Raw genomic sequence first — 22,403 nt, 5'->3', positions numbered from 1 at the left:
AGCTAAGCTAAATGACTATTGTCATCATGAAGTGCTTTGAGAGACTAGTCAAGGACCATATCACCTCCACCCTACCTGACACCCTAGAGACCCACTCCAATTTGCTTACCGCCCCAATAGGTCCACAGACGACGCATTCGCAATCACACTGTACACTGCCCTAACCCATCTGGACGAGAGGAATACCTATGTAAGAATGCTGTTCATCGATTACAGCTCAGCATTTAACACCATAGTACCCTTCAAACTCATCATTAAGCTCGAGACCCTGGGTCTCGAACCTGCACTGTGCAACTGGGTCCTGGACTTCCTGACGGGCTGCCCCCAAGTGGTGAGGGTAGAAAACAACATCTCCACCCCGCTGATCCTCAACACTGGGGCCCCACAAGGGTGCGTTCTCTGCCCTCTCCTGTACTCCCTGTTCACCCATGACTGCATGGCCATGCACGCCTCCAACTCAATCATCAGGTTTGCAGACGACACTACAGTGGTAGGCTTGATTACCAACAACGACAGGACAGCCTACAGGGAGGAGGTGAGGGCCCTCGGAGTGTGGTGTCAGGAAAATAACCTCACACTCAATGTCAACAAACAAAGGAGATGATCGTGGACTTCAGGAAACAGCAGAGGGAGCAGCCCCCTATCCACATCGACGGGACAGTAGTGGAGAAGGTGGAAAGTTTTAAATTCCTCGGCGTACACATCACGGACAAGCTGAAATGGTCCCCCCACACAGACAGTGTGGTGAAGAAGGTGCAGCAGCGCCTCTTCAACCTCAGGAGGCTGAAGAAATTTGGCTTGTCACCAAAAACACTCAAACTCTTCTACAGATGCACAATCGAGAGCATCCGGTCAGGCTGTATCACCGCCTGGTATGGCAACTGCTCCGCCCACAACCGTAAGGCTCTCCAGAGGGTCGTGAGGTTTGCACAACACATCACCGGGGCCAAACTACCTGCCCTCCAGGACACCTACACCACCCGATGTCACAGGAAGGCCAAAAAGATCATCAAGGACAACAACCACCCGAGCCACTGCCTGTTCACCCCGCTACCATCCAGAAGACGAGGTCAGTACAGGTGCATCAAAGCAGGGACCGAGAGACTGAAAAACAGCTTCTATCTCAAGGCCATCACATTTTTAAACAGCCATCACTAACATTGAGTGGCTGCTGCCATTTTTTATTATTAAAGTGTCTAGAGATTTGAGTCGGTATGACTCAAATCTCTAGACACTTTAATAATAAAAAATTGGATGTCATAAATGTATCACTAGCCACTTTAAACAATGCCACTTTATATAATGCTTACATACCCTACATTACTCATCTCATATGTATATACTGTACTCTGTACCACCTACTGCATCTTGCCTATGCCGTTTGGCCATCGCTCATCCATATATTTTTATGTACATATTCTTATTCATTCCTTTACCCTTGTGTGTATAAGGTCATTGTGAAATTGTTAGATTGCTTGTTAGATATTACTGCATGGTCGGAACTAGAAGCACAAGCATTTTGCTACCCTCGCATTAACATCTGTGACAAATTGAATTTGATTGAATTTGATGATTTGATTTGATTTTAAGATGTCAATAGCTCCAAATTAGTATGACATAAAAACCTCAAACCAACTATAAATTGTGGAAATTCATATACAAATATTGCACACATCTAAAAGGTGTGCAACATTTAAATATTTTCCCATTTACATTGTGTAATATATTGACGGTCCCAAACTAGCCCACAGATAGACTATCCAAAGTCAAACCAACTTTGCCACAGTCACACACCGTCTGGCTGAAGCTGATTGGCGACAGAAGTTGGCTAGCTTGTTAGCTAGCCTAGGCTACACCCAGACATAAGACTTGGTTAGACTGTTTCAAGTTATCTAGAAGGTAGAGTGACTGTAACTGTGTATAGTTTTGGCAGAGTGAATGTACAAATGCCTCCCACCTGCAAACACACATAAAAGATGCTCACATCAAAGCACGTCTTCAAGACCCAAATCTCATTCTCAGTTTAATTTGCTAATGAGAATGATTGTAACCGAGGCTAAATCAATACTTTCAGCCCCCTTTAATAAGAACATGATTTCATTTCAGGACCTGTCATGTTCACTGCTATGTTACTGTTGACCTGTAAGATCAAGTAATAAAATGTATGGCACTAGTTGAAAGATAATGATGCCAAACGTCAGGCGATGTCTCATCGTTATTGCGAGGAACAGGCATGGTTGAATGAGTAAACCAAGTGGCCCTTAAAACAGGGCAAACCAGACGATTTGTTATAAAGCCCACAGGGCCTTGCTGACCTGGAGTTGTGGTGCCCTGATTTGTGCTGCTGTGTTTTGGCTCTGAGGGTCCTGCTGGATCTGGCACTCCCCTGGGCATTCAGCACGGCCATTAGCTCATACTGTGTCACTGTTCGGTCACCGGCCCCAGCTCTCCTCCCATTGTCTCCAACAGATATCACTAACTGTCAATGTTAACTCTATATTCCATAGTATGACTGGTAATACTCGTAGTGTGCAAAATATATTCCATTAATACTGCATATTAAATCAGAAAGCATACTGTACATGTAAAATCATTTCAAAAACTATTCCAATGGTACACAATCTTTATTAAGCATTAGAAAAAGATACAATCCTCTGTACACTGTCTCTGGATGGTTGTTTTATGGGAGGCCCATATTACAGGAAACTGTGGTCATGTTTTACACTCTCCCGCACACCCCTTTTTTGGGGTCGCACCCAGCCTTTCATGCCAATGTTATATTCATTCCTTAAAGACGGTTTATTCATCAAGCTTTACCACCACAGTAATCACTCCATGATCATTTCAAAATCAGTTTTATATGGATGCACATCCGTAGCTGGTCATTTTACATTACAAGGTCACGCCCAAACAATTTTATTTTCCCTACTACTCCCTACTTTAATGCATCTAGGTGCTTTGTCAGAAGGTCCTTCTTTGAAAATGCATTGAACCAGTTCGATAAGCTGTTACCCACATAATCATTGGTGTGACCTCATGAAAGTGATTATAGGCTGGGGAGGTACAAGCTGGACTTCACACGTTGTAATCCAACATGGAGAATAGTGACGAAGTTACAAATATAAGGGACTTAGTCACCAATGGCATTCAAAACAAAAACAACTGCTTTAAATGTTTTCCCATAATTCCTGACTTTACATCAATTTAGAAATACACTCTCTTAATATCTCTTGCATATACATACAGTTATATATATATATATATATATATATTTTATATTCAATTTGTAAAATTAGGTGTAAACCACAAACATAATACAAGAGAGGTACAAACATTCAGATATGAAATGCATGAGAGAAACTGCACTTTTTAGAGCATACAATGGCCTTCTATTTACACATTCTTAATTAGGCAGGAGATAACATAGAAAATATGTTTAATACTCTCGAGATAAGTATCCCCTATAAACAAGTGTTTGTTTTTTGTACCGGTAGTTCCATTCGCAGTGAAGGCTAAATACATTTTTAAAAACACTTTCATAATTGTGAATCTGGCAAAGAATTAAAGCTTTACCGTTGCCTGTGGGTGTTTCTCCTTATAATGTAACAACAAGATACATTAATTGTTTGGAGCCAAACACTGGTTGTTAATTTATGCCATGGCCTTGTACTGCCATCAACAGTTTGTCACCTTTGAAGATCATCTTTGAGCAGAAACAGATACATCAATATTTCGGTCAGCGTTAGGTGAATGGAAATGCATACTGTACTTTCAGGGGTGGCAACTTATTTCAAGTCACCAGCAGTATTTTTGCAGTACTTGGACGTACGTGCAACTAGCCTTGAGGTTAGACAGTCTGCGACGACAAAGAATCCGTATCGTCTTTTTCTCTCCATGTTATGACCACATATCACATTATGATAATGATTCACTGACGTGAGGGAGTGCCTCCATTTCCGCGAGGAGTTAATAACGCTCTCGATAATAAGGAGGAGGGAGAGGAGGAAATGGATAGTTGAATTAGACATCTCATGCTTGTTTCATTTTATACTGTTGTATAAAGGAAGATTTCCAAGCTCCTTTTTAAATGTGTCTTTTGCCGTACACCCAGACATGATGTAACACTGCCCTCAGTGTCTCTGGTTAGGTGGTGGTATCTTGGAGAGGTGTTGGCCTGGCCTTAGTCTACTGACATTCAGCTGGGCTTCTTGAAGATTGTAACCACATTTCAGTGGATACGAATTAGTCCTTGTTGGTCTTCACATCAAGGGTCCATAACTTTAGCTGATCTCAGATTCTTCATTTGAACGATCCTCACATTGGACTTCATATTTATACTGTATCATTTGGACATAGATATGATGTTACTATCTTCTGTGGCTAAGACATCTCAGAGGAGCATTGAGTGTGACATCATTTCATAAGCATGACTGAGGAGGAGGCTCCCTGTGGAGGCTCCCTCCTCCTATCCCACTGTACCACACCAGATGTCTCAGTAATATTACCCCTCACCAGCCCTACTACTGTATGTATGCTCCAGCTCATCTTGTTCCAATATTCTTATACTGGCACATGAGGAGGTTCTTGAAGGTCTTCTTGAAGGTGGCATTGCAGAGGGCGTAGCAGGCTGGGTTGATGGTGCTGTTGACGTAGCACAGCCAGTAGCCGATGGCCCACACAGTGTCTGGGACACAGGAGTGGCAGAAGGTGCTGATGAGCACCATGACATTGTACGGGGTCCATGTGAGGATGAAGGCAAGCAGGATGGCGAAGATGGTTTTGGTCACCTTCTTTTCCCTGGCTGCCATCTGGCGCTTCCTCTTCACCTGGCTGCGGGCAATACTGGCAAACTTGCGCGCCACCTTCCGGGGACGGTTGACTGGGATAGAGCGGCCTTCGCTCCCCTGGATGGGTGGCTGAATCTCGATGGCGGTAATGCACTCGTCACCAGCCTGCTTGGTTACAATCTTGATCTTGGACCATTTAGAGGTAGGGTTGAGTTTGACGGTTGCCGCTGCAGGTGCAGGTGCAGGTGCAGGTTCAGGTGCAGGAGCAGGACCTGGTGCAGGAGCAACATCAACCCCCGCCCCGACAGTGGCTTCACTGTTGGCCCTCTCCTTGGCGTTTTTTGGGGCAATGCTGGCTGTGCTGGAGTCATTGGAACTCTCTTTCTCTTCTCGATTGACACTAGCGTCAGCCTTGGTGGAAACAACAGACTCATCAATCTTGCCATTCTTCACAGCTTCACCAGTGTTGCAGGACTCCAGACTGGGCTTGGGGGACTGGTTGTTGTTATTCTGTCTGTTAAGGATGTGGCTCTTGAGTGGGTTAGGTATCTTGAGGCCCTTCTTCTTTTTCTCAGCCTCAGGCTTCTGCTTGGACACCCGGCTGCGGCTGGCCAGAGAGATGTGGATGTAGAGCACCATCATGATGACCACAGGCAGGTAGAAGGCAGCAATGGCTGTGCCGAAGGTGACGGCAGGGTTGGAGAGAAACTGGATGTAGCACTCTCCTGGAGGAACCGTGCGCTCTCCAACAATAAACTGCCAAAACAGGATAGCAGGGGCCCAAAGAATGAAGGAGAGAACCCAGGCACCTGCAATCATCAGCCCAGCCATTTTGGTGGTCCTTCTGGCTGGATAACTCAGGGGCTTGGTGACACAGAAGTAGCGGTCAAAGCTAATAATAAGAAGGTTCATGACAGAAGCATTGCTCACCACGTAATCCAGGGCCAGCCACAAGTCACACGCTACAGGTCCCAGGGGCCAATAGCCCACAATGATGTAGACAGTGTAGAGGTTCATGGAGAACGCACCAATGATAAGGTCTGCACACGCCAGGCTAAACAGAAAGTAGTTGTTGACAGTCTGGAGGTGCCGATTGACTTTAATGGAGAGCATCACCAGGATGTTGCCTGTGACAGTGACAAAGCTAAGGGAGCCTGTAACCAGGGCGATGAAGACCATCTCCACGGCTTTATAGGGGCTTCCCACCACCTCCTCCCCCGCCACACAGGTCTCATTGGTGCCAGAATCATTACAGCTGAGGTTGGCTGAGAAGACATCACTTGAAATGTTGCTCAAGGAGCCTGAAAAGGAAGCACAATGATAACAATATGTTATTTCTGAATGCTTAGCACAAACCTCCCAACATATCCACTGTTATGTAACATATTGCCCTCGGCGAAATGTTCTTCGCCAAGACATTTCATTCTTGAAATGTGATAAACAGTATGAAAGTCTGAAGACATTAGAAAGGGCATAGTACTATATGTTTTTACTTCCAAGTGAAGGATAGCCTGGTTGGGTTCATATCCTTGGTTATGCGTTCTGGTTTTATGGGCATGTGCATATGCAAATTAGTATTTGCATTCCAAATTAGATATAGTAGTAAAGATTTAAGCCATTGACAACTTGAGCTATGCATGCCTGAGTTATTTTACAGATCCTTCAGTTTACCTAGCTCCTATGAACAAATTAGTAGACAAAAGGTTTATGACATGAACATGGGCCTGGACAGCATTCCTGGTAAATGGCCTTGGGTGAGGAGGGTTGGGTTCGTATTGCGTTGCTCCTCGGTGATGTGTTCTCCCGCATGCTCTGTGCAGCTGTCTGTTCATTCAATAAGACATCACAGAGAACTAAATTAAGCACAGCACTAAACATCAACGTCTCTTTCTGGTCATTTAGATTGACCCTAAAGGTGAATTATTTAAGCCTCCCTAAAACAGTTGAGATTCTAAGTAATTAAAGGTATTTTCCCCTTGCACACTCATGAAAAACAACGGATAGAAATACACCAGCCGAGCCTGCGATGTAACACTGACGTGTAAGAAAATGTGACACTGAGCTCAAATTATGCATAATTAGCCTACCATTAGCATTGAATAGTAATCAATTTCCTTTCTATCGCGGATAGCTATCTGTGTCAGCAATGGATCCCCCCCACACATTAAATATTGAGGTACTGTGAATATAAAAGGCATTTCCCTAAGTGTCGTCATCATCGGCACAGCACCCCGATACTCCGCAAGAAATGCTTAGTTGTCAGCCAACTGTAAAGCTTTGTAATGCAAACAGAAAAGTTACAGGGGTAAGTCCTGACACAAGACACCTCCGCTGTACAATACTAGCTTGAGGAGGAAATACTGTTGAAAGTGTAGCTGAGTCGGTCTCTGCTCTGTCTAGGGCTCTACTACAGCACTATAGTTAACTATTCTGTTTGTGGTGTTGTCGTTTGGAAACCCAACTGTATAAAACATGATCAAATCATTCAAAAAACAACAACGGTAGAAATGCAACAACAAACAAACCCCATTCGATAAGAAGATCAAATTATACAAAACACTAGCTAACAACTTGCCATAATCCATATTACAACTATGTGTTACTGCAACATGTGTATGCCAGTATGTCTTTAGTAGAGCTTGATGGTGTGATTGTATGATTCCATTGAAAGGCTGCCCTCTAATGGCAAAGCAGTGTTTTGCTAGGGGATACAGGAGATCTTATCAATAATGATCAAAGATATGGCCCCTGTCTTTCAGTCGGAATATAGGATGTGAAATGTTGCTTTTAATGCTCTCTGCCTTCTGTTGTTGTATACTGCTCTGACCTCCAGAAGGTGGAACAGAGAATGAGGGGAGTCGGTCCATAACTGAGAGGCAGAAATCAAATGAAACCACCTATGGTCATATCGTAGGTTTGTTCTTTTTCACTGTTCAGCCAACTTTGAAGTTAAAAATAACTCAGAGGAGATCAAACCAGTCTAAAATCCATACTCACTTGTGTGGCGGTGACTGAATAACTCATTCTTTTTGATTCCAGCCAGACAAAGATGGCGGCTGCTAACTTTAAAATTGCTCTTAGTTTCAGTATCTTGCAGTGTTCAGGAGTAGTGAACAACATGTAGTTCAACTAGTAATTTAACTACAATATGCAGTAGCTTGGTGGAAGTAGCTTGGTAGCGTTGCAGTAGTTAATTACTTTTTTGCCGTGTAGCGGAGTCGCTAACTACTGGAACTACACACTACGTTTTTGCTAAATTAACTGAAAAAAGGGTTGAAGGGAAGAATTTCCTTTATTTTTCAGACCTGCGTAGTTCTCACTTGAAACATAGTTTTTGTGTTTAAATTACACATTCTGTTAACATCTGACTCCAGAGTGATCTGTTCTTGCAATTTGTATTTTAGATAAGATGATCTTTCACGAAGTGGTATGGATGTAGTGAACTACTTTATCCAAAGTAACTTTAGTCAAGTAAACTATACATTATATACTATATACTATACTTTTGTATAGCTTAACTTTTTCTTGTGTGAAGTAATTGGTAGCTTTGTAAACTACATTCAGTGGCCAGTTTATTGGGTACACCACCCCATTCACGAAAATGGTTCGCTCCTACAGACAGTGAGTCACGTTGCCATGGCTTGCTATATAAAGCCGGCAGACAGGCATCGAGGCATTCATTTACTGATCGATTAAATGTTAGAATGGACAAAACGAGTGACTTAAGCAACTTTGAGCGTGGTATAATCGTTGGTGCCAGGTGAGCCTGTTCCAGTATATCAGAAATGGCCTTCCTGGGCTTTTTGCGCACAACAGTGTCTATTGTTTACAGAAAATGTTGCAACAATCAAAAAACATCCAGTCAGCTGCAGTCCAGTGGGTAAAAGCAACTTGTTGATGGGAGGTCCAAGGAGAATTGCAAGAATCATGCAAGCTAACAGGCTCGCCACAAACATGCAAATAACGGCACAGTACAACAGTACAACAGTGGTGTGCAGAATAGCATCTCGGGAACGCACAACTCCTTGTCACGGATGGGCTATTGCAGCAGGCGACCACACCGGGTTCCAGTCCTATCAGCTAAAAACAAGAAGAAGCATCTCCAGTGGGTACGTGATCATCAATCAACACTGGAAAATTGAGGGGTGAAAAAACATTGCCTGCCCCGGTTCCTGTTGAGTCATGCTGATGAGTCAGGATTTGGTGTAAGCAGCATGAGTCCATGGCCCTATCCTGCATGGTGTCAGTAGTACAGGCTGGTGGTGTAATGGTGTGGGGAAGGTTTTCCTGGCACACATTAGGTTTCTTAATACCAATAGAGCAACGTTAGAACGCCACACCTTGTAGAATCCATGCTCTGAAGAATTCAGGCTGTTCTGGAGGCAAAGGGTGGTACGACCTGGAACTAGATGGGTGTACCTAATAAACTATTTTAGAGAGGCTTCCCCAACACTGGTATCTTGGCTGAACACATTTGTGTGAGGTTTGTGTTTTTACCTGCCTTCAAGCTCTGGAAATGTGAACCTATTGACAACATGGTCCCACAAGTCTGTCTGTGAGGGATTCCTCAAATAAAGGAATGTGTTTAGTTAACTGAAATGAATGATGTAAAAATGTACCTCTGTTAAGTAGGGAGCTAATAGAGTTTACATCCCTCACAGCCACCCAGCTTAAGGAGAACAGTGACTTGGCTTTAAAGAACAGTGACTTGGCTTTTTTCAGATGTGAATAACTGAGCCCACTGATCGAGGTTCTACTGTTCAGGTGTAAAATGGTGTAAGCATGTAAGGATTTCAGGGGAGTATCCATAATTAAACAGACAACTTTTATGTATTTCAATCCCTGCCAAGGGATTATGCAATTAGAAAGAAATAGTTAAATATACAGTAGATAGGTGATTTTCTTACAGTATAAAATCTCAGAATTACTGTTCCTGGCTCTAGCAATGTCTGTGATATCCTTGTGTCTAGCAAGAGAAAATCAGATGCACTCCACTTGAAAGCCCTCAATGCCAAAATTGCTAAAACACAGCCGCCATGGGCCAGATACTGTTACTAGGCGTTTTGGTCTTTGATGCTGCAGGTAAAATACTATATTTTATCAAATACAGGTACATATACATAACAGGTCATTTATCTCAGTGATTTTCAGTTTCAGTTTCTAATAAGTTTGATCCAATTCCTGTTCGACCAATATCAAGAAGTTTTCTACTTTAAAGACAATGGCTCACTATATACAGTTGAAGTCGGAAGTTTACATACACCTTAGCCAAATACATTTAAACTCCGTTTTTCACCATTCCTGACATTTAATCCTAGTAAAAATTCCCTGTCTTAGGTCAGTTAGGATCACCACTTTATTTTAAGAATGGGAAATGGGATATTACTCCTACCAAACTTTACAGTCGGCACTATGCATTTGGACAGGTAGCATTCTCCGGCCTAAACCGAGATTCGTCCGTTGGACTGCCAGATAGCGAAGCGTGATTTATAACTCCAGAGAACAAGTTTCCACTGCGCCAGAGTCCAATGGCGGCAAGCTTTACACCACTCCAGCCGATGCTTGGCATTGCGCATGGTGATCTTAGGCTTGTTTGGCCATGGCGGCTGCTTGGCCATGGAAACCCATTTCATCAAGCTCCCGATGAACAGTTATTGCGCTGATGTTGCTTCCAGATGCAGTTTGGAACTCAATAGTGAGTGTTGCTTCAGGACACCGCGGTCCCATTCTGTGAGTTTGTGTGGCCTACCAGTTTGCGGCTGAGCCGTTGTTGCTCCTAGACGTTTCCACTTCACAATAACAGGACTTAACATTTGACCAGGAGAGCTCTAGCAGGGCAGAAATTTGACAAACTGACTTGTTGGAAAGGTGGCATCCTATGATGGTTCCACGATGAATGTCACTGAGCTCTTCAGTACGGGCCATTCTACTGCCAATGTTTATCAATGGAGATTGTGTGTCTGTGTGCTGGATTTTATACACCTGTCAGCAACGAGTGTGGCTGAAATTGCAGAATCCACTCATTTGAATGTGTGTCCACATACTTTTGGCAACGTGATACTTTTTGGGTAAGTATTTCCCAAGAGAAAGCTATATGCCTATACCGTAGTTATCCAGACTGTTACGGTTCCAGAACCCCGGATAGATATTTCTCTACATAACTTGCCAAAGCTGAACAGCAGGATGCCACAAACAGCAGATGCTGCTGACAAATACTTCCATTCATTAATCAGGAGTTCAAACAAGGACTATAGTCACTATTTAGCCAAATAGGATTACTCCATCTTCTGAGACACTTTCATTTTTATGATGGATTTGAGAGTATAATATTAATCCTTGTATGCAGTATCATCTAATAAACATAACATTGAACACAGAGACTAAACTAAGGCCTAAATAAAGACTAAACCAGGAGATTAGGGCAATCACATGCAGAAAATCAACAAGAAAAATACACGTCATATGCACTGGGCTGTTATGCATTTCAAGCATAGGTTAATCAAGCTATTCTTGGGTAAGCCTACTTAAGAATCAGTTGTAGCAAGAACACATTGTCGTTGTCTACATCTACAGCAATTAAGGTAATGCTAGCAAACAGTATGTGCAGGAATCATGCTCTCTTGCGTTGGTCTTCTGAACTATTGAGACTACACAACAGGGACAGCCTCTCAAACCCTGTAAGGCAAAACCGGCCCATGGGTGGTTTGAGTTAAAAAAATAAATAAGATATATATTTTGGGGGAAAACGATCTCAATTGACATTTAAATGACTAAAACCAAATCAAAACCGTGTAGAAATGATAATGGACCCACATTTATCATCTCTTCACTCTGTCCAGCTTACTAACAGTCATCGAAACAAAAACTAGAGAGTCAAGGAGCATCGGAAATCCCAAAAGTGATGGATAGAGAAATATTCTTTGCACATTTTGATGGAGATGGATTATAATACATGCGGCCAGTGGGGCAAATGAGTTTGAAACCCCTGCTCTAAGGGTACATTTTGATGGGAACACTCTCTGAGCTCTAAACATTAGGGAGGGCCTAATAATAATGCTAAATATAGGATGCATGGCTCAGTGAACATCCCCTCTGCATGCTGTAGGGATCCTCTTCTGTGCTGTAAGCTGCTTGATATCGTACATGCTCTACCTTTGATTCCCTTTATTCTCATTATCCAGGCTTTCATGCTGTGCCATGTAACTACCTGCAGAGAAACATCGCTGCCACTGGCATAACTCTGCTGGGCCATCAGGAATGTCCTGGGCTTGTTAACGAGAATGTCAAACATAGTTACTGTGTTCATGACCAAATAAACGTATATTTAAGAATTATGCAAAACTTCTGATGGTGTGGTTAAAGGATGATATAGTGAAAGAAAGAGAAAGAGAGAGCGAGACAGATAGAGGAAAAGAGGAAGGTGAAGTCTGTATATCATGTCCATATGTCATGTTGACATACATCATTCAATTTCAAATCAAAGACATGTACTGTATATGTGATTATTAACTCTCTAATCTAACTCATTTATGTGACAAGGTGTCTGTTTCCAGTGGCTTGAAGAACCTTTCAAATTCTTGACATGTTCTGGATTGACTGACCTTCATGTCTTAAAGTAATGATGGACTGTTGCTATTTGAGCTGTTCTTGCTATAATATGGACTTGGTCTTTTACCAAATAGGGCTAACTTCTGTCTACCACTTCTGTATACCTTGTCACAACACAACTGATTGGCTCATTCTCATTAAGAAGGAAAGAAACTCCACAAATTAACTTTTAATAAGGCACACCTATTAATTGAAATACATTCCAAGTGACTACCTCATGAAGCTGGTTGAGAGAATGCCAAGAATGTGCAAAGCTGTCATCAAGGTAATTTTGATTTTTTTTTAAACACTTTTTTGGTTACTACATGATTCCATACAGTACGTGTTATTTCATCGTTTTGATGTCTTCACTATTATTCTACAATGTAGAAAATAGTACAAATAAAGACAAACCCTTGAATGAGTAGATGTGTCCAAACTTTTGACCAGTACTGTACATGTTTTAGTTCAGTTACAGCCTTGACTGGCTGTTCTCCCTCCGACTTTAGTGTGGATCGTGTCTTTGTCACAGCCCCTGTGACAATGCGTTAATTAAATCTGATCTTAGTTATAATGTCAGTAGCTACTGTGGCTTTGATGAGAGAGGATGCTATAAATAGAGGATGTGGCTACAAACAGGTGTTGCGCAACGCTGATAGGCAACTGCTGACATTACAATAAGAGCCATGCTTTCTTCAATTAAACCGCATGTAATTAAAGCTGCTGCTGCTGTAGCACAGCAGCATTATGAATAATGAGGCCCTTCTATGACATAGCAATGGACATCAACTTCGTACTACTGTAGCTCTGAAATAAAGATCAAATATATGAGAGGGAGAGGAAGAGAGGGAGAGAGAGATGATCACATACCATAGAATAGTGTAGTTATTGCTAACCATTGTCTTGAAATAATCGGTATCATGGAGGGAACTAGTGCTGAGCCATTGGTGCTTTTTGAGGTTGGTTCAGTTTTGGTTCGTTATTACAAAATAATCACCGTCTTTGATGTTTTTCAACATGACATGCATTATGAAATAATGACGTTACAAATATTTTAGAGCTTTATAATGAAAATTCCAAAGCCAAGAATAGTGAACATTCAATTGCCAAAATGTTCCATTGTCTCTGTCAGGTCCACATTGGCTAGACATCAATAGAAAATGAAATTATACAATATTATTTTTCATTCCTTTAGGGTCACAATCTCATCTCTGCTCAGGCAGTAGCAGCCAGCCAGACAACCATCTAACGGTATCTCTGTGCTTCCCATTCTGTACAGTCTTTGAGTCACCCTATTTAGCTAGGCTAGCTGGTTAGCTGTCTAGCTAGTAGCTGTTTAAGTATGCTGCAGAGCTGTCTTACGAAATCACTTGACTAGTTATTCAAATAATGTTTCAACTTAAACTAGGTACACAGGCAGGAGACTACAGTAGCTGCTGGTAATGTACCAAAACGTTGGATACCAACCACAGATAAACCTCACAGAAGACGAAGACACAGGCGGGGGTGACACCACTCGCTAGCTAGGACACCGGCAGACAGTAATCCTTCGCTCTTGCCTGCCGAACACTGCTTTCCCGCAGTTCTGTTCACTTTACGGCGAGGGCAGGCGCTTGGCAGGCGGGGGCGAAGGACACTATGTAGTAGCTAGGCAGCTAACTAGGACGCCGGTACACAGGTGAGAGGTGGGGTGTCCTTCGTCCTTCACCCCCACCTGCCGATCACTGCATTCCCGCAGTTCTGTTAACGTTACGGTGAGGTTACGGTGAGGTTGTCTGTGTCTCTTTATTTGTTACATCCCTTCCTCACAACGTTGATAGAGGGGCGCATTGGTGGCTGGTATATCTGTTACACCTGCTATCCAACGAATCAACGTAATTTGTCAATGTATTGTGACATGGAAAATACATTGGATTTGAAAAAAAGTAATCAACAAACTGTTGTTTTGAGGGTAAAATTTCCACCACAGGATTATATCATCATGGTAACCACATTTTGGCATTGACAAACCTTACATAAAATATGTTGAATTTCCACCTTTAAAACAATGTCAGATCTTCAATGTTATTTCCACTATCAACATTTTTTTATACAGTAATTAGCCTAAAGTTAAAGCTATTTTAGAAACGAATGTAAAATTCAAACTTAAAATGACTAACACATCCATGTCCACATTTACATTTTGAGATTTCGGTGACTATGAATGTCTTCTTATGTAATTATATTTTTAAAAGTGTGCATGTTCAAGATTGCATGCATAGGTCCTCGCAGGTCTGTGGCAATCTTCACATTTGCTGTAATAATCTGTGCAGATTCTTGAACGGCATTGATCACTTGCACCATGGACTTGTAATGCAATCTCAACTGAAATCCAGGTCATTTGGTTCTGCTATTATATGAAGCACAGGGATAACACGTTAAATCAACAAAATATCTAACATTGTATTCCCATTTGAACTTTGTTGTGCTTTTAAATGGTTGAAAGCATAGTGATAAACATTTGAAATTCAACTAACTTTTGGCTATATTTTTGAGCTGGTGAATATAGGTTGTAATCTCATTAATCAAGTTCTCAACCAAATATACCCCAACTGTCCATGTTGAAATGATCTGGTGTGCCCAGTGGTCAGTCTCGTGAAATCTAAACCCTAGGAAAGATGATCCATCTCTCCCTGAGTCAGAGCTGACTAAATTCCTGGAGCTCATGAATCTGAGAGGGCATGGAATGTGTCCCCTAGGCATCGCTCTACACCCTGGCCTGCGTGTTAACTCATCCAGCCCAGTCTATGCCCGTTTGTGCCAGTGTGAAACATCTGTGCCCAGCGTTGGCACACAGCAGTGCTGCAGCAGAGTCAGTCCTAAAACTAGGTTATGAAGCAGGCAGACAGGGAGGGGAGTATTGGAGTTAATATGGGGGTTGGGTGTAGCATATGACCCCATTAAAGGAGGAAATGTGTACACTACATTATCTCTCTGACTATAGTGTATACCTATGGAGTTTATTTTGGGCTAAGCTAATTCCACCCTAGTAAACATCCTAAATAGGTTCCACACATGCCCTAAATGATTGAAATTCTGTAGTTGACTTTACTTTGACTCTTTCCCAGAGAACAGGCAGTCAATTCAAGAACTAAACTAAAATTACAAACCAATAATCGAAAAAAAAGGGAATTTATTTTCAATGACTTCTCAGTAAACTGAAAAGTAGAAGCTATTTCTGAAATTTGATTCAAATCACTTCCTGACTTGACTGCATTCAATTCGAATTGAGCGGCTTACTTTGAGCCCAACCCTGGTAGAAAAGGCGTAGCCCTGACCAGGGGGTGGGGCAAGGGGATGGCCAAAAGAGCATCACAGATCTCTCAGCCTCTCACGCTCAATTAGCAAAATGGCTCCCTAATTGATGTATCTGGGTTGAAGGACAATGGCTTGCCTGACCCCATCCACAATCTGTCCCGTGCAGTTAATATCAGACCAGCTGAAAAGTGTCCACCACGCCAAATGCAGCCACGCACAACAGCCATGGACCAAAACAGGGACAGGATTAGAACCCAGCACACCAAAAAAAAAAAAAAAACACACTCCACTCCTAGATTGTCACTAGATTGAGTCATAAAGAGGACTACTGCTGTCCCAGCTGTGAGAAATTTGTTGAGCTCTGGGTGTCTGCCTGTGTGCGCTGCTGCCACTGATGATTGTAGAGGGGACACAAATCCTGACAGTCGGGATGCTCATTTCCGAGGGGCTGCAGGGAGAGCTTTGCATCTCAATGAGGTTCAGGCATTTCCCTGCACCAAAAGCCGCCTTCAGCAAGTTTTAAACAGTTTAAAGCAGGTCTCTCAGGGATGCCCGGCAGCTGGGACAAAGCAACAGCGGGAGTAAGATGAATTGTCAAATGGCTTTGTGTCAGGTGCAGTGAGTATAGGGGACTGGGTATCTGCACTGTGATGCAAATGTCAATTGTACAATGTTTATATCAACTTTATCTTAGACTACAGATGAATGTAAATTGCATCTGTTAGATGTAAATCAACATCAGCTCGGTTTTTGCTTTGGGAAATTTGGTTGAACTGGGGTTTCCTATAAGATCAGCTATGATCTAGAAACCTCAGCACCCCCAAAATGAAAAAAATAAATGCATTCATTCAACAACAGCAATGAGTCGGACATTTTAATGGAAGCAGAGAGAGAGCCCAAAATGGAGAAGCAAGTGTCACGCATTAATAATGTTGACATGAACTTCCTCAGAACCAGAAGCATACACCTCTCATAATTGGCCTGAACTCCAGTGGTCAAATATACACCCAATTAACTCATCAAATTATCTGAAGAGCGCTGTGAAATAATAGTTTGGTTCCATCTTACGTGGTTCCATTCTTTCATTAGAACAACACTTTAAGCAATTGTGTCTGAGATTTCAAACTTCATAATCTACGACTACTTAAACTGTTAGTTATACAAACACCACGAACGTAAGAAGAAGATCACCAGTTAGTACACATTTTATCTTTTTTTTAGATAAGGATATATAGGCTACAGTTTATTTACTTCATGTCGGACCATTTTTTCAAATTGTTTAGCCTCATATAGCCCACCAAAACATCACGTCGATAGGACCACAACATATTGAAAAACATGTTTTTATTTATTTTTTTATTTGTGCACATGGCAAGGGTTTTTCTATAACAGCCTAACCCAAAGACTGCTTACTCAGATATCACAGCCTGAGAAAATTCGTATGGTATGGTTCATACGAATTGATCTAGCGCACCTAGTTGCGCGATCTTTTCTCAGTCACTTTGATGTGCTATCAAATGGTGGACATCATTAAGGGGTGACACGGTGGTATTTCTGAGAACAATTCATGTAGTTGATTCCGTTATTGCTAATACATCTGCATATAGTCTATCCTTTGGGATTCTAAAATAATGTTCGTGATAACTCGGGGACAGGTTATTTGAACAGCCTTCATTTGCAAAAGTGGATTTTTCAGAATGCACACATAGTTTAAAACCTACAGACTATATTGTTTGCAGGGGAGTTCGATTTCCTCCACTTTCTGTCTAATAGCCCATCTTTCCCATTTGTTGTATTTCAAATGCGAAAAGTGCATTATAAATATGATAACTTACTGTTTAAGTTCCAGGGCGCAAGCCCACCAGCTCCAGTGCTGTTAGTGGGATTCATGTTGCATGTTTAGATGGTACTCAACCAGGCAAAAATCCCTCTCTCAATCTTACTGTAAGACGTTTTTCCTGAAGGATAGAGATGACGATGTTCCAATGTTGTGCGATATCATAATAATTGGCACACATTGGATAACATCATGCATTTTCATGTCAGAATGTCTTTCGGCAGGTACCAGAGAGAGCCTTGATAAGGAGAGTACAATTCCAAGTGACTGGTGACCGAAACGCCCCGAGCTGAGGTGTGCAAGTCTCTCTCGAAAGAGGCAGTTCGGACTCCGGCAGATGTGCCCTCATCTGTGAGAGACTGATTTTTTTTTTCTCCAAGTTTGCATGCTCACAGACAACGAGAGAACGGACTGTTAATGATGTCATGCAAGTCTAACCAATCACCTGAAGGCCCAGTGTTATTCCTTTTCGCTCAATCCTCGCTTTGCCGATCTGAAAACGGGTGTAGAGGGCTCCAGTTAAAATGTAATTTTACTGAGAACAGATCTAACTAAATTGTGTATTATGATCTAAAATGGTTGCCTATATTTGGTAATTTCTTCGAAGTGGCGTAAAAAAGAGTTGTGGATTAGTGGTCCAGTGCTGTGTTAGATGTTTGTTTCAAACTGTCTGATTTATTTGCTGTTTAGCCTCGTCTAGGTATTTCAGTGCTTTTGACAATGTAGCCTTGTAAGAAAAAGCTTACTCAATCTCTTGAAAAACGTTAGCTAATACGTGCAGTGACAGTTTCACGATATCAGGTACTTCAAATAACCAGGTAAAATAACAGGATGATGTCGTTATAGAACAGGCGCGCCATCCAGTTTTCAGCACCATGGCCAGCTCCCTTGTAAATTGAGTTTACGTGCTTCAAGGAACACACCAAGACTATGCTACTGTGTTAAACTCATACATACAGTTAACTTCCAAAATAAAGGAAATACCAAAATAAAGTGTCTTAGTACGGCGTTGGGCCACCACGAGCCGCCAGAACAGCTTCAATGCGCCTTGGCATAGATTATACCTACATGTGTCTGGAACTGTATTGGAGGGGTGCAACACCATTCTTCCACAAAACATTCGATCTTTTGGTGTTTTGTTGATGGTGCTGGAAAACGCTGTCTCAGGCGCCACTCCAGAATCTCCTATAAGTGTTCAATTGTGTGGACATCTGGTGACTGACAGACACACACACACACACACACACACACACACACACACACACACACACACACACACACACACTTTAAACCTGAGATCTCTTCTTCTAGCCATGGTAGCCAAAATAATGGGCAACTGGGAATTTTTAGACATTACTCTAAGCATGATGAGAACCACACCTGTGTGGAAGCACCCCACTGGGCACAAACTGGTTGAATCAACGTTGTTTCAAGATAATTTGTCGACATATTGTGACGTGGAATCTGCGTGGAAAATACATTGGATTTGAAAAAAGTCATCAACATAAACTGTTGTTTTGAGTGTGAAATATCGACCACAGGAATATGTCGTCATGGTCAATATAGACAAACCTTGTATAAAAAATGCTGAATTTGTACATGTAAAACAACATCAGATCTACAACTTTATTTCCACTGTCAAAAAAAATATATAGTGCCTTCAGAAAGTATTCATATACCCTTGACTTTTCCCACATGTTGTTATGTTACTGTCTAAATATGAAATGGATAACATTTATATTTGTCATTGGCCTATACACAAAACCACATAATCTCAAAGTGCAATTGTTTTTCAATTTTTTTTACAAATGAATTACATATTACAAGATGAACTGTCTTGTGTCAATAAGCAATTCACTTTTGTCCTGACTACCAAGTGTTATGTTTGGGGCAAATCCAATACAACACATTACTGAGTACCCCTTTCCATATTTTCAAGAATCGTGGTGGCTGCATCATGTTATGGGTATGCTAGTAATCATTAAGAACTGGGGAGTTTTTCAGGGTAAAAAGGAAACAGAATGGAGCTAAGCACATTCATCCTAGAGGAAAATCTGGTTCAGTCTGCTTTCCACCAGACACTGGGAGATGGATTTACCTTTCAGCAGGACAATAACCTAAAGCACAAGGCCAAATCTACACTGGAGTTGCTTACCAAGAAGACAGTGAAAGTTACTGAGTGGCCGAGTTACAGTTTTGACTTAAATCTGCTTGAAAATATATGGCAAGACTTGAAAATCATTGTCTTGCAATGATCCACAACCAATTTGACAGAGCTTGAAGAAAATGATGGGTAAATAAAGTACAATCCATGTGTGCAAAGATGTACAGAGAGAGACTTAGAGAGACTTAGAGACTTACCCAGAAATACTCACAGCTGTAATCACTGCCAAATGTGATTCTATTGACTCAGGGGTGTGAATACTTATGTTATTGAGACATTTCTGTATTTAACTTTCAATACATTTACAAACATTTCTAAAAACAAGTTGTCACTTTGGCATTATGGGGTATTGCATGTATATGGGTGAGAGACATTTTTTTTAAATCAATTTTGAATCCAGGCTGTGACACAACAAAATGTGGAATAGGTCAAGAGGTATGAGTACTTTCTGAAGGCTGTGCAGCACCTCCTACTGGAGCAATGATCTATCTACAGCTACCCTTTGGTCTCCCATCCAGGGTTTTAACCAAGCCCTGCATAGCTATGATTTTTGTTACGGACTATTACCAATGTGCTATCGTGAGAATGATTGTTGAGAGATCTCCACTTAAAAACTAAATAGATTCAGTGTTGCTATCAAAGTTATTCCAAAGGGTAGGTCTAAAGGGGACAAATGAAATGTGAACATACTTTACCACTCATCTCATCCATTATGCTATTTAGGCTTACACGTAACTGCCAAAATAAAGGAAACACCAACATAAAGTGTCTTAATAGGGTATTGGGCCACCATGAGTCAGAACAGCTGGTGGTGGAAAACGCTGTCTCAGGCGCCACTCCAGAATCTCCTAGAAGTGTTGAAATCTGGTGACTGAGACAAACACACGGCATATGGTTTACATTGTTTTCATGCTCATCAAACCCTTCAGTGATCACTCGTGCCCTGTGGATTTTGGCATTGTCCTCCTATGGGGGCATAGCCATGTTAGAATCAAAAATGGCCTCACCAGCATTTTTATACATGACCCGAAGCATGATGCAATGTTAATTGCTTAAGGAACCACACCTATGTGGAAGAACTTGCTTTCAATATACTTTGTATCCCGTTATTCCATTGTTTTGGAAGTTACCGGTATAACGCATTTACAAAGTCCTTAACAGCTATTGCTTCAATTCATCCTAGGATTCAACTTGAAATAGACATCAATATCGACATTTGAAGGAGATGTATCTTCTGCTTGGATAGTTCCATCTGTGCCACTGACTTAGTATGGCTTTAATTTAAGTTTGTCTACAAATTAATAATTGATATGTTGGATTCACGTCTCAATCTCAACCAAAAATCAAAGTTAAAGAATAGGACTAAATCAAATCAAAGTTTATTTAAAGTGCATTTAAAGTTTGATTTGATTTAGTCCTATTCTTTAACTTTGATTTTTGGTTGAGATGGAGACGTGAATCCAACATATTGTATGAATGATTAATTGGTAGACAAACTGGAAGTAAAAGCCAGACTAAGGCTTGATTCAATCCATATCGCGGAAGATCCAATTTCCAATTAAGCCGACGTACTGTATGCAGCCTTTACCGTGAATGCGGTCTCCGCGAACACAGGAACATTGTCTTTAAATGTCAAATGACCTATAATGCGGATTTTCCGCCATACTTCTTCGATACGAATTGAATCCTGTTACATCTGCTCCTGTCCTCTACTGCTCATCCTGTGTCTTCTTGACCTGCCGCCACTCCCCCAGTGTACGCGTGCTCTCTCTCTCTCTCTCTCTCTCCCTCTCTCTCTCTCTCTCTCTCTCTCTCTCTGTCTCCCTCTCCCTCTCCCCCTCTCCCTCTCCCTCTCCCTCTCTATCTCTCTCTCTCTCTCCCTCCCTCTCCCCCTCTCCCTCTCCCTCCCTCTCCCCCTCTCCCTCTCCCTCTCTCTCTCTCCCTCTCTCTCTCTCTCTCTCTCTCACTCTCGCTCCCTCGCCCCCTCTCCCTCTCTCTCTCGCCCCCCCCCCTCTCTCGCCCCCCCCCTCTCTCCCTCCATACTCGCCTTTCCTGAATCCGATTGAGGAGTTTTTCTCCTCTTGGAGATGGAAAGTGTATGATAGACAACCCTACACCAGAGTAAATCTGCTACAAGCCATGGATTTAGCCTGTGGTGATATAGGTGAGGAATCATGTCAGGGCTGGATACGGCACACAAGAGGCTTCTTCCCCCGTTGCCTCAGGAGGGACAATATTGCTTGTGATGTCGACGAAGTGTTCTGGCCTGACCCAGCCCAAAGACAAGAAGAAGCACATTGATCACATGTTTACTCCTTCGATTTTTGTCCATTTTAGTACTGTATACTGTAGTACATTGCATTGTAGGCTGTATACTGTACAATGAACAAATTGTATGGCCCTGAACATTGTGCTTTCCATGTATTAACAGTACTGACTGCTCAATAGACTTTGACTGGTTGCAGGTTCATATCAACAAAGAACAATAATTATAGTATCACAGAGACAAAGGACAAGTTTGTGAGATGCAGGGTAGAGAGTACTGTAAAAATAGGGGTACAAGGAGGAAAAAACAAAATTGCAAAGAGCAAAGCAGAGTAGTAATTTCTGATCAATTTTGAGCTACTATGATAGAACATGTTTTCGTTCATCAAAAGACAATGACGGAAAAATATGACTTTTTTTTAGATTAAAAATGTACTTCTCCCTGAGAATTGTATGTTTTGAACAA

The 22,403-nt window shown here is 41.8% G+C and overlaps 1 protein-coding gene across 1 annotated transcript; it reads right to left on the bottom strand.

Moving 5' to 3' along the window:
- Positions 1-4,095: 4,095 nt before the first annotated feature.
- On the bottom strand, positions 4,096-17,649 carry LOC139411316 (cholinergic receptor, muscarinic 4a). The gene is made up of 2 exons (XM_071157526.1): positions 17,507-17,649; positions 4,096-6,088 (listed from the first exon to the last, which is right to left on the bottom strand). Exons 1-2 carry the CDS (start codon positions 17,559-17,561, stop codon positions 4,542-4,544), a joined length of 1,602 nt encoding a protein of 533 aa, XP_071013627.1. The 5' UTR covers positions 17,562-17,649; the 3' UTR covers positions 4,096-4,541.
- Between the last annotated feature and the right edge of the window lie 4,754 nt (positions 17,650-22,403).

Source organism: Oncorhynchus clarkii, chromosome 6, assembly GCF_045791955.1.
Source record: "Oncorhynchus clarkii lewisi isolate Uvic-CL-2024 chromosome 6, UVic_Ocla_1.0, whole genome shotgun sequence".
NCBI classification, from domain to species: domain Eukaryota; kingdom Metazoa; phylum Chordata; class Actinopteri; order Salmoniformes; family Salmonidae; genus Oncorhynchus; species Oncorhynchus clarkii.
Note: the sequence above shows the minus strand (reverse complement) of the source record. Positions and strands in the feature narration are given on the sequence as shown.